Source organism: Halichondria panicea, chromosome 1 (genome assembly GCF_963675165.1).
Source record: "Halichondria panicea chromosome 1, odHalPani1.1, whole genome shotgun sequence".
Lineage (NCBI taxonomy): Eukaryota > Metazoa > Porifera > Demospongiae > Suberitida > Halichondriidae > Halichondria > Halichondria panicea.
In genome coordinates, this window is record NC_087377.1 from 4,861,941 (window position 1) to 4,874,587 (window position 12,647).

Consider the following 12,647-nt stretch of genomic DNA (forward strand, 5'->3'; position numbering starts at 1 on the left):
ACTCTCTTCTCTATTATATACTCTTGATAATACTTAATTTATGGTATAAGTTACTAAGGTTTTACGTTCGTAGTACGATTACCGGGTAATTTGAAGCGCATGTGCACTATCACCCATGCAATAGGTACCAGGCCGTATTTTAATTCGGCCTGGAATCGAGGCTAAGTGAGAGCTAGCTATGCATGTACGACTATCAGACACCTAGCTGCATTCAATCCTATAGACCGCATGCACTGCTCCTACAGACTTGATCATTTTTTTCTGCAATTCAAATCAAAGTCTTTTTTATATCTGTGCTAGCTAGCTAGCTCGATTGCAGCATAGTTCTCAGCAGCAGTATGGCTCGTACTAGCAGTGTCAAAGGCAAAGGCAAAGGCAAACCATCCAACAGTTGCAACTCCAAGAAGATGAAACCTAGGTACAATAAACCTGACTTCCTGAATCTCTGGTACTTCTTAACAATGCGCCCAGCACTTAACTTCCCGCTCAAAGGGGTTGTCTTGGACCTGGCTGGACTAGGACTGGTCATGACACTTCTCTAAAATAATACTGCACTGTTAGCTAGCTAGCACGCTCATAATTATAACTCCGTAAACAACACCGCCCACTTGTTCACGTTCGTATACTGGATTCTATTTTTAGCATATCCGGTCTCTGATACGAAGTCGGATGAGTACGTACGATACATAGTGAGTTGCATGCATGCCCTCTTCTCTGTATACGCCCTTGAGTGTAGGCAATAAAGTCAAACGAAAATTTTACCCATGGAAAAAATCACCGTTTTCAAGTTGAGGGAAGTTTTTACTCCACAATAATGACCCGCTATACGGTACTGTATTCCTGTTATCATAATTATTGCTTGCATGTAACTATTTTTACTTAGGTCATACTAAATGAAGAAATAACTCCTACCACACACACCACACATCCGAGTGGATCTACCGATCACGAAAGATCTCTCCTGACCAAACAGAATACGGACATTCCTCGATCTTCTGGTATGACAATGCACCCTCAAATATCGTCTTGGCAACCTCAGTATCAACACCCACCTATCTATATACCTGGATCCTCATCGTCAAACGCACCGGACACCCAACGACAACGTATTTTTAATAGCGCCCCTGACAGTCAAAACACCTACATTAGTTCTTCTGCATGCTACGATTTGGATTATCGAGATCAAAATCACGTGTGGCAACAAGAACGTCGGCAAATACAGCCATACGTACAGCACCAAGAGGGGACAGTCCAACCCCTACCTTTGCAAAGACCACCTCAATCTTCAAGAGAAGCTTGTCAATTAGGTAGTCAGCATCGCCGAGAACCTCTGCAATATCATCAGCCAAACAGGGGGCTACCTAAACCCTTCGATCGAACCACGTCCCAAACAGGAAATGCAACACACGATTCCTCAGTTTCAAGCAATTACAATTCTGTCTCAGATATGGTTGGACCGAACTCTAATCCATCGTACATGGCTACTGATTTAGCTGTAGATTTGCAAAGGGAAAAACCTAAGCCAAAACCACGTCACAAATCACAACAAAGAGAAGAGAATGAACTTGAAAAAAGTTTGGACAAAGAGATTCAAGAAATTGTCAACGATTTATTTTATGAGCAGTACGAGAGTGAGAAGCAACGAACTAACGAACATGTTCCTCTCGATTCCAACCTGGTGTGTCTAGTGTGCTCCAAGCAACACAGACTGGGAGAGATTCAGAAGTACCGGAAACACGTGAAAGAGTGTGAGAGAGAACAGGGAGTGAGAGCTGTGGAGGCGGTACGTATGATGTTATTGTCATAAATTATAAGCGCAATTATTTTTAGTGTCATGTTGTGGTGTTTCCATGCATGGTGGGGTGCCACAGTTTTTGCTGTGTGGTGGTATTCTGTCTACCGTAGAAACTGGATTATTAGCGCTTACTCGACTATAAGCGTATATCTTTATTTTAAGCACACGCTCAACTGCAGGCTTTTTATACTCGAATTGAAGCGCTTTTCCAATTATGCGAAGGTTATTAGTAAAAATTTTAGAATTGATTCAACTAATTTTGTTTATCTATGACCTATATAGTTAGCTTGTACAGGCTATATAGCTGCATGGTGATATCCATCTGTAAGGACTCTCTGGGCATGCTGTTACCTTGTCTGATCATGCTGAGAGAATGTGAGACATGGATGAGGTCCTTTTATTCCAAGTTCCTGGTCAATATGTATAATATGAATTTAAATGATGTAAATGAACTGTAAAATGAACTGTAACATAATAGTATGATATAGATCCAGTTTGGGTTGCCTGCTTGCCTTGCTTGCTCACTTTCTAGCCAGCTTGCGAGTCAGCTCTCATCACAGAGACATCCAGTTGCTGGGTGGGGCTCAAAATGACTGCGCATTCTCGAATATAAGCGTATAGAGCTCTGCTATTGACCCTAAAAGCGCATGCATGCGCTAATAATCCAGTTTCTTATATGGTATATATAAATCAACTGTGGCTGGCCGTCCTTCATTTCCGAGGGGAGGAAATGTCTATATAATTATTACCAAGACATGCTCATAGGCAAGAGTGTTGTAAATGCATGTGGTTTGTCGTAGTAGTACATCTAGGGGATTTGTACCCGAGGCATGTATTTCTGAGGTAATACATACAACTGCATGCATGCATGCATGGCACCAAAAATAAAATCCAATACACACTATCAACAATTACTGTATACATGCATGCATGGCACCAAAAATAAAATCCAATACACACTATCAACAATTACTGTATACATGCATGCATGGCACCAAAAATAAAATCCAATACACACTATCAACAATTACTGTATACATGCACAGCAAGGATTAGAGTATTGTGTTTCACCCACGGGAAAGGTATATCCATTATCGCTATGTTTTTAATGACATGCATACACGCCGCAACTATACTTTCGACTTTTCTTCGAAAAACTTCAATTGAGGGCTCTATCCAATTAAAGAAAGGTATAGAGCCACGGCGAGACAAAGAGAAGTGTTTTAAAAAGGCAAGCTAGTTCGATCTATCTCTGTTCGTGCGTATTTTAGATACTTACCAGCTACTCTTAGCCCGTATGAAGTTTACAACGGATATATTTTTGTCTGGCCCTCTGCATGGAAAGTATAATTATGCTTAGCTACATGTATATAATTATGCCAAGAAAGCCTGCAAAAAATAGTCTCTATACTTGCGGTTTTGATGCCCACTTATCTCATTAATGCATGCATGCATCTTCACAATCATGGCACTATAATTATAACTATAGAATTGACATTCATCCATTATAAGCACAGCAGACTTCTTTGAACCTGCAAAAAAATGGCAAAATACAACTCCTGAATACTTTTGAGGGACCATGTACCGCAATACCCTAACCTTAAGGTACTTTGTTTTAGTATGCTGTTACATGTTCTCTCTTTAATATGCAGGCCGCTAAACTTTCATCGGACACAAAACCATTCTCTGTAAAACATTCTACTGGTCCAAGGGATTGAACTGAATGGAAATTGTTTCTCTATAAATTATTTATGTTTGTGTTAAGTTTGACACTTCTGCAAAGCTACTTTGTGACCCGTATAATTGAAGCCTATAATACTACAATCATGTATTATGTATGCAACGTCTTGCGGGTATCACATAATGATTTCCTTCGTGCGGCGCATGCACATTTTGTGTTTTTCGAAGGCAGGGCAGTAACAAAAATTAAAACTGGGAGAAACACTCACACACACCTATACTTTATACGGGTGTGGTTTCCTGCATTTAAATGCAAATATTACAGCTGTTTTCAAAGTTCTGCATCAAATCTGCAATGTCTATAATAGAGCGGAAGTACCTGTCACGTGAACTGTTGCATATACCAACATTGAATTCCTATAGCATCATTTGTAAGGTTACTCCAACTGACAATTTAGTTTCCCGTTCACATGCTTCCTTGCAAAGAGGGTGAGAGTGCCGAGGGTATTATGTATTTTGTATTACCAATATTGGATCATGAATGACATTAATAATTATTGTCACAAAAAGCAATTAAAACACTAAAAATCGAGCTCAGAGGTCGATAATAGTGATGTATATATACCTCAGTGAGCATGAGGGAGCTGGACGGAACTAACTTGTAGTTGGAGTCGCCTTTAAATCGTTTTTTGCTTTTGATTTTTGATTTGCGTAAAACACTGGATTGCTGGACGCTTTTCGGGACGGTCCTTGCTTAGAACCAGAGATAAAATTAATGCCTATATAAATTAGAGACACATGTCTTTGCCCATGCAGCATTATGATTTCATTGGTATTAGATATTAAGTGAGTATAATTATACAGCAATGATGATGTTGCAACTGTTCAGTTTGTGGCAATACTGCATGTCTTATGTATATCTTTCGTGCACCAATTTTTGAGTTGGATTCACTTTCTCTCTCCATGCAGCACTGCATGTTCTTGGGTCCTCTCGTGTGCTTGAGAAAGAGCCTTGATAGAGTGTGTTGGCGATTCCAGAGAACTGCAGGGGAATAAAAGTTATGAATAGTGGCTTCAACGCAGAATCTGTCTGTAACTATAATTAAAAGAGAAATGGTAAAAATTAATGAGATTTTTATACCAAAGCATATAAATATATAGCCGCCAGTATAGAACTAGTATAATTATTATTAAGTTATCCTGAGTCAGTCATGCATGAAGCTTGACACAGACGTACTCAGAGGTCTCTGGTTTATCCACGCAGGCCATCCATGCACATGCAATTGTCCGTAGCTTTGATTTTGTCTCCATTTTGATACACCCCGTAAAAAATAAAGTATGCACACGCACTGGCTCAGCACTAATAATCTCACGTGATACAACTTCAGAATTGCGAGTCTATATTGTTTATATGCACCTCAAGCGGTGGAAAGTGAATTCACTCTGAACATTACTTTTGCCGCTATTATATGAGCGTGCATGCATGTATGGTTTGCATCACAAGATATGAATTATGCATGACCTGTATACAATGTCATAATAATTATGGAACGCAGATAATAATTATTATAAAGAGCATGTGCTGACTTTTCGCAGGTGCATTCCAGTATAATTGAAAGTGCATCCAAAGTGCCATTTAGAGCGGAATTGCATTCCAGAGTGGAAAAGTTCAAAATTCTATTGTGGAATGTATTAATGGCACCTATAATTATGGGCTTTGTGGTTTCTCAGAAAATCAGAAATTGGATACAGGAATTTAAGTATGGCAGTTCCTGAACTATCTAATTACACAGGGAGGGGAGCCATAACTTTATTACTACAGACTTTATTATCAGTGCCAAACACATAATTGGTGTGAGTCATTAAAATAATGATTAGTGCATCTGGTATAATATCACGCACTTGTAAAATGCCTGCCCTATACTGCCTATTGCAGGTTTCTAGTTAGTTATAGTGATCACAGCCAGGTCCCTTCAAACAAAATTAATTAAAACAAGACTGAGAATTATTATAGGCTGGCCTATATAGACTACAAGGGGTCCGACACTGTAATTTTTAGCGTACAAGATTTCGCAGAGATTTCACGGAGATTTCACAGAGCATCACTGGGGTTGAAGATTAAAAGTTCTACCGTCATTCAACACTTGCACACCTCGGTCATGGATGCACTAGCAGTACTAGCCTCGATTCTAGGCCGATTAAATTGAATCGAGGAATCGGCCTTGAAATGAGGTCAAAGGTGAGATTTCGGGACCAATCGCGATAATTAGCTAATTAGTATGGAAAGCCAAACGTTTCAAAATTACACATAAAATACGCTTGCGATAAGTACAAAATAGCGCGCATTCCGTGTACGCGTTAATTAATAACCATTCACGCAAGCAAAATCCAAGATTTGCACGCGTGCAAAAGCAAACAACTATTCACGCGAGCAAAATTTACTCCAACAAAAGTTTACCCAGGGTTCAGGATTTCTTTCTTTATTGCCTCAATCATCATTTCTAGCTAGCTAGCTAGACGACCAACAAAGAAATACAAAATGGACCTAAAATTTAATAGACACTTTGAACAAACCATTGACATTTGCTTGCAACAAAGGACCCCTAGTGCCCAAAGTCTAGAGTTGGTGGATATAGGAATGACGAATGTCTCACTATTAGATCTAGCAGTACAGTGCCACCAGTTTTGTATTAGCCGGGGAACTACAGGAAGCTAGTGCTTTCTCAGTTGTTAGTACAATGGGAGACTGAACTACAAACTACTTTGGAAGGAAGATTTCTTCAGACTTCTGAGTCCAACCAACGAGCGTGAACTCCGCCCAACTAGACTGGTGCTGGTGCTTATTTTTTAAACAGGAATACAGTCCTAGCACCAACTCTAGACTTTGGGCAGTAGGGGTCCCTTGTTGCAAGCAAATGTCAATGGTTTCTTGTATAAAGTGTCCATTTTCATTTCTTTGTTGGTCGTCTAGCCAGCTAGTAAAAAGGAGATGATGATTGAGGCAATAAAGAAAGAAATCCTGAACCCTGGGTGAACTTTTGAGTTGGAGTAAATTTTGCACACATGCAAAATCTTGGATTTTGCTCGCGTGAATGGTTATTAACGCGCGTATACGGAATGTTTGCGCACGCTATTTCGTACTTATCGCAAGCGCATTTTATGGTAATTTTGAAACATTATTTTGGCTTTCCATAAATTAGAGCTAAGGTTAATCGGTGTCCTCCCTCTTTCGACCCTCGATAGAGACTAGTATCCATCCGTACCCGTACCCAGAGCTATACGTAAGTATGGAGGGAAGCATTCAAAAGGACTATCCACCGTCTCCTAACAGAGACCAGTGTGTTGATCTTGAAGAGAGACTCGGGAGGAAGACACAAGAACTCGAAGAGCTGGAGCACCGTATGGAGTTACTGATGGCTGACAATGAGGCCTTCAAACAAGAGAGGGTGGTCTTGAAACAAGAGATATTGCAGCTGCATGATGAGATGGAGTTGGCTCGTACACAGGTAGTCATGTGTGTCTGTATCGTATGACTCTCCGATTGACTTTACTGATAAAACAGGATAAAGTAGAACTAAATAATGCCACTCTTATTATTTATGGTAGAAGAGAGGTTGGAAATGTAGGTACTATCGAGTAACACCCGTTTTACCCCGCAGTTCAATCGAGGCTGTCTCAACAAGCCAAAGCTCTAGATCGGCGTGGCCCAGGCAAGTCTGTCTAGCCAAGTGCACAATAAACCACAAGTAAATTAATGTGCTGAGTCTGTGCAACAGAACTCACTTATATTTACCTATTATAATAGTAGTTATAACCAGCACGCTTACACGTTGTAGCAATAGAAGACTCTAAATATAACTTTAATACTGGAATGTCTTTTTTACTGCATGGGACCGGTGTGGTCTATACCAGAGGAGGCAAACCAAGGTCAACAGGGTCCCTTTTAATGCCGGATCATCTTGTCCTGGGTTTCTTGACCTTTGCTTGGATTATAGCAGCTACCGTTTCTGTTTATTTGCCTGCTTGGAAAGCTTGCTATACCTAGTTCTATCCAGTATAGCAAACCAGTACATCAAAATTTATACCCTAGCTACTACAGAAGGCTAATTTCCATATATTGTGGTTTCGAAGAATGTAATTAAAGGTCAAAGGTTGCAATTAAATCTGAGATCTCTTCTCTCAAGCTTGTTCGTCTGGGGCGCGATAGCTCAACTGATTTCTGCTACGATTATGAAGAGGATGAAGCTAGTGGTGGTGTATAAACCCAGGGATGTTTTAATTAGTGACCTTTTGACATTGGCGTACCTCCTCCTCAGGTGCATTAAGGACTGGGACCAACATAAAAAAGACATTAATATTTTATAAGAGGCACTTCAACCTGCTGCTGTTTACTGTGTATATTAATCTGTGTAAAACTTTTATGATGAAATGAAACACTGGGTTCCATTCTGTAGGAAAATATTAAAATGAAGCCCCGCCCACTAATTGATCAGTGGGGGTGGTCCGTTTTGTCCAAGCACTATAGAGCTATTTCATCACGTGATCCATTTCATCCATCCGCCCACGCATGGTGTACTGTTCAACGCAGGCGCATGGTACGTTGAAGTAATGAACGCGTGGGCGGAACCATGGCGACCGTGTGGGCGGGGCTTATAATTTGCAAATTCAGCAATAATTGAAGGTCCCCAGTCCTTAATGCACCTGAGTCTGTGTCTATACTACATGTGGCTCACATACTAGGCGTGTTACACAGCATGAAACAGATGATGTCTCGAGGAAACACAACTTTTTTATTTTGAGCGAGTTACCCAGCAAATATATCCTCGTTTATATAGCAGATAGTTTTCGAGGTTCCACTGCTACAATGTAAAAACATCACGTGCTCCACTCTGTTACCAATCCATCTATATTTTCATTCTTGACCAACTATGGTGGTACAATAATTATATAGCCATGCAGGTCTCAAATTAATGAACGGGTTGTCTACAAAACCTTAACAGTTGAAGGACAGGCGGCCTGAATCTCAACACATACATTTTGTAATTATAGTATCTTTTCTCTCTCTCTCTCCCCCCCCCCCTACACACGCACCAGGCCAACCTTTTTAAGCAAGATTTCTTACAAGAGAGGAGGGACAGAGAAATCGCTCACAATCTCAAGGAAGAGATTCGACTAACTTGTGATCAAAGAGTCCACGCAATAGATATCGAGTGCAATGAGCTGACTCGAAGAAACGAGATCCTTGTCAGAGAGCTAACAGAACTGATAAAAACATTGGATCAGAAGAAGGAAGATTTGGAGGCTATAAAGACAGAGAGTGAAGCCACACCGGAACAAAATGGAGTATCGGAGGATAGACTAAAAGAGCTTACTCAGCAGCTAGAAGAGGCCCAAGCAGAGGTCACAAACACCAAAAAAGGATTATCGGATATTGAAAACGATAACAGCTTTCTGAGAGGAGAAGTCATACAGTATCAACAACGAGCAGCTGAAGCAAAAGAGAGGGCGGAATTTGAACGAGAGAAATCTCATCAAATTTTAAGGGACAGAAAACAACGTGCAAGTGAAGAAATTGTAAGATTCCGTCAACAAATATCAGAAGCTGAGAAAACTGCTCGTGTTTCTGAAGAGAAAAGAAAAAAGACCACTGATCTACTGAATAGCTGTCGCCGTGAGCTAGAGAGTGTGAGAGTGCATGGCAATGAGTGGAGGGGAGAGTTGGACAGAGCGAAAGAGACGATTGGAGAGTGCAGGAAACAGAATGCCACTCTTATTGGTACTCAAAAAAAGCTAGTGGAAAAGAACAAAGCAAGTTTAATATGTTAGACCTATTTTTATAATAGTGTGCATAATAGCATTGTTACTGACTGTTTATTTACTGATTTTATACAAGGCATATTACTGTGTTGATGTCCCCCACTGGCCTACACCTACCAGGGTGTCATACAGGGGAGGAGGAAAAGGGGGATATCGATCCCCCCCTCTGGATCCAATTCCCCCCCCTAAAATTTGCATTCAGGTACTCAGTTGTATGACTGAGTGTCCATAGCCGGCAGGGCATTGCCGGGTATTTAAATAACTGTTGGCCTTTTAAGAATTTTCAAAGCATGCCCTATATCCTCTCTCTAATTCAAAATCCTGTATGACACCCTGCCTACACACATGTGCAGGCACTCGCAGAGTCCAACATTGAGCTAAAGAAAACACTGCGTCAACTCCAGCAGAAACTCCAAGTTGGACACACCCAACACAGCTCTCTCTCACTCGTACAGCAATTCAGTGCTTCTAAAGACCTCCAAACTGGCGGACAAAAAAGGGTCTCTTTCAAAGACAGTCACTATCCGGATACCCGACAAGAAATATTAACTTCGAGAACAGTTACGAGACAAGCCGACACAAAACCTGTCTCAATGTACCGCGGTGCACACATCGCTAGTCACAGTAACCATGGACAATCTGACGTTAAGTATCCACTTCAAGATATACACTCTTCCTATACGAAGCAACCAGAAGAAACTTTAGAAGTGTCACAATCATTGAGCATCGAATCGTCCTTTAATCCACAGGTCACAGGTGTTTGTCATTCAAGTGGCCACGAATCCTTTTTTGTTCAGCCACAATCACATACCACATTCAATCACAATCCCCACAGCCCACAATTTCAAAATACAACAAACCCAGCAGGATACTACAAAAGTCCACAGCAAACTAATCACCCTCAACATGAAACTGAACAAGCTACATCTATTTCATACGCACAAGTATATGTCCCCGATATTGAAGCACACCTGTACGTGAACCTGCTTGAAGATGATACTTCGGGAAACAAAACACCACCTGGTCCAGTACAGAATGCAATGGAGTCAAAACAACACCTGTGTGTTCATGTACCGAATCCTGATAAACGTGAACTGGTAATTGAAAACGAAGCCTCGATATGTGATGGTTGCAGTGAACGAGACATTACTTTAGAGGAAGACGATACTGAGGACACTCATTATATGAACCTGCCCCATAAAGACGATGGCGGACAGTACATGAACCTACCACCAAAACCGTAGCTTGCAATTAAATTTTTTTACAAAAGTATGTTTCTTTTTTAGTGAGTTGTGTTTACAATTATGGTCCTTATAATTCAATACACCATCAGTAAAATTAATTTTTGTCGAACTGCTGAATTGCCTTACAAAAGAAGCGTGCTGCTAGTTATTATTATACACATACACTGAGAGTTGGTTTTAATAATAAATCGTTATTGACGTATACTGCATGCATGTGCATGGCTGTATTATTCGGTCTTGATCGAGAACGGCTGTGTATCTGTAGCAAGTTGCAGTTGAGCATTTTCAATCACATTGTCCACACAGTTTTGTTTAACTTCTGTTTCATGCACACGGCTTCCATTTTCTTTTAAGTTAAGCGAAAAATTTTCCAATTCTTCTGTCTTTTGAGAAGTTGCTCTTTCCAATTCTTCAAGTGAATGTTTCAGTTTTAGATTCTCAATCTTGAGTGCCTATCAGTATATACAATTATATGTGTGCAACAAGAATAATAGGCTAAATTACCTCTGTATAATTATAACTATATAAAGAGTACTTGAAGTGCATACATATATATAGCAGCTGCACATAACTAACTTTGTATTCTTCCCTCCTTCTCGTTTTAGTGTCTTCGGCTTCCTGCATTAGTGTGTCCACATTCTCACGAAGGTTTTTTATCATTCTTTCAGCTTCCTTGCACTGAAACTCCAGAGCGTTCATCTTCTTCCTATCCTTGGCTTGCTGATCGTACAGTTCTTCAACCTCGTAAAATTTCTTTTTCAGTTGATCCTTTGTTTGAATCGAGCCATTGGCAATTGTACCGAAAAGATCATTTTCCATTCGCTGACATTTTCCCTTTAAATTCTCCAAGTCTTCTTTGTAGATACGAGCCTGGAACATAATAAATAATGATTATCTAATACTATCAATAATAATTATTATTACGTGCAGTACTATAATTGTAGAGAGGCAGTATACGTATATCTCAATCTTTTCCCACCTCACCTCAATAACTGACGTTTCAAGTTTTTCGACGAGAGATGCTTTCTCTCGCTTCCATAACTTGTTTTTTTCAGTAAGCTCAGCACGGCTTGTTGGTGGATCAGGTGGAGCGACTTTTGCCTTCTTTCTAGCCTCATCCTCACTGAAATGATATTCGTTGACCTCGAGAGGCTGACATAAAAGAGAACGTATTTTGATCATGCAGACCAAATTGTAAAACCAATTATTGTTTGAATTAGCTATAGAGAATGACAGAACGATCATTTAGAATAATGCTTGATCACCGAGAGGTCCATTATTTCTCATAGAGACCTCCCAGACAATTAATCATGAGGCTTTATAATTTGCGGACCAATTATTAATATTAAAGCATAGATTTATTGTTAGCGTACAAACATATAATTGTAGGTTGTATCTACGTATAGTGCATGTTCGTGCATTTGATAAATTACAGCAACACAACGTTTACACAACCTTTGATTCCACGTGCTGCACTAGTTCTTTGTGTTGTGACATCTATAAATTATATACAAGAAAAAAAGCACATCCATCACAATCACTGACATGCACTTCACTCACTTTGTCAGAGTGCTTGGTCTCTTTTTCATACAGCTAGTAGTTGTACAGCTAGCTACTAGCCTACAGTTCTAATCTTCAAATCTGCTGCAACTGCACACATGTATTATTATGACTCAGCAACGCCCCCACGTCAGCCAGCTCTGCACAGGGAAAACACCAATCACTATAGTCATGCATTATTCTCTAACTTGAATGCTTAGTCATGCCTCAAAATCCAGATATAGAACTGATGCTAATTGCTGTAGATATAACATGCTGAATCAATTTTTGTATTTTAGAAGACAAGAATAGGGATCTATATATGTAGATCTATATATTAACCAAGGGCGTATAAAAGAAGAGAGGGCATGCAACTCCTATATGAGCAGAGTTCAAACGTGGGCGGATGAATGTGCATGAAATGAAATTTCTATTTTTAGCAAAATATACACATTCCTCTGCTCACGTTTGAACTCTGCTAGCTACGTGTACTGATCGATAGTGGAGTTGCATGCCCTCTCTTCTTTTATACGCCCTTGATATAACTTTATAACTTGCAAGAGGACAGAAAA

General features: G+C 40.0%; 4 protein-coding genes across 17 annotated transcripts in view; 3 read left to right on the plus strand and 1 right to left on the minus strand.

Moving 5' to 3' along the window:
- The window catches only part of LOC135334204 (uncharacterized), a gene marked incomplete in the record, with an annotated part of 688,739 nt that overhangs the window by 119,851 nt on the left and 556,241 nt on the right, over positions 1-12,647 (plus strand).
- LOC135335190 (ankyrin repeat domain-containing protein 27-like) overlaps positions 1-12,647 on the plus strand; it is a 77,460-nt gene that overhangs the window by 25,785 nt on the left and 39,028 nt on the right. For 5 of the 14 annotated variants that reach the window (XM_064530671.1, XM_064530685.1, XM_064530677.1 and 2 more), the window contains 2 exons: positions 884-1,783; positions 4,445-4,632. In XM_064530671.1, the coding sequence (XP_064386741.1) occupies positions 884-1,783; positions 4,445-4,531 (987 nt within the window). In that variant the 3' untranslated portion in view covers positions 4,532-4,632. Of the gene's footprint in view, positions 1-883; positions 3,027-3,447; positions 3,639-4,444; positions 4,643-12,647 lie in introns of those variants that run through there. The other 9 variants (XM_064530612.1, XM_064530620.1, XM_064530626.1 and 6 more) reach the window with 6 other exon arrangements.
- LOC135335720 (centrosome-associated protein CEP250-like) lies at positions 6,689-10,653 on the plus strand. Its single transcript, XM_064531270.1, has 3 exons — positions 6,689-6,981; positions 8,570-9,283; positions 9,646-10,653. The coding sequence occupies exons 1-3, from the start codon at positions 6,763-6,765 to the stop codon at positions 10,534-10,536; spliced, it is 1,824 nt and encodes a 607-aa protein (XP_064387340.1). The 5' UTR covers positions 6,689-6,762; the 3' UTR covers positions 10,537-10,653.
- On the minus strand, positions 10,622-12,447 carry LOC135336852 (coiled-coil domain-containing protein 136-like). Its single transcript, XM_064532729.1, has 5 exons — positions 12,097-12,447; positions 11,992-12,033; positions 11,521-11,688; positions 11,113-11,406; positions 10,622-10,988 (listed from the first exon to the last, which is right to left on the minus strand). The coding sequence occupies exons 2-5, from the start codon at positions 12,031-12,033 to the stop codon at positions 10,764-10,766; spliced, it is 729 nt and encodes a 242-aa protein (XP_064388799.1). The 5' UTR covers positions 12,097-12,447; the 3' UTR covers positions 10,622-10,763.

Excerpts from the sequence above, each read along its gene's own strand:
- LOC135335720 (XM_064531270.1), top strand. The coding sequence starts at position 6,763 with ATGGAGGGAAGCATTCAAAAGGACTATCCACCGTCTCCTAACAGAGAC. Across the intron at positions 6,982-8,569 it reads TGGAGTTGGCTCGTACACAG|GCCAACCTTTTTAAGCAAGA; the intron begins GTAGTCATGTGT and ends CACACGCACCAG. Across the intron at positions 9,284-9,645 it reads AGCTAGTGGAAAAGAACAAA|GCACTCGCAGAGTCCAACAT; the intron begins GCAAGTTTAATA and ends ACACATGTGCAG.
- LOC135336852 (XM_064532729.1), bottom strand. The coding sequence starts at position 12,033 with ATGTCACAACACAAAGAACTAGTGCAGCACGTGGAATCAAAG. Across the intron at positions 11,689-11,991 it reads TGCAGCACGTGGAATCAAAG|CCTCTCGAGGTCAACGAATA; the intron begins GTTGTGTAAACG and ends CTTTTATGTCAG. Across the intron at positions 10,989-11,112 it reads GAAGGAGGGAAGAATACAAA|GCACTCAAGATTGAGAATCT; the intron begins GTTAGTTATGTG and ends ATATACTGATAG.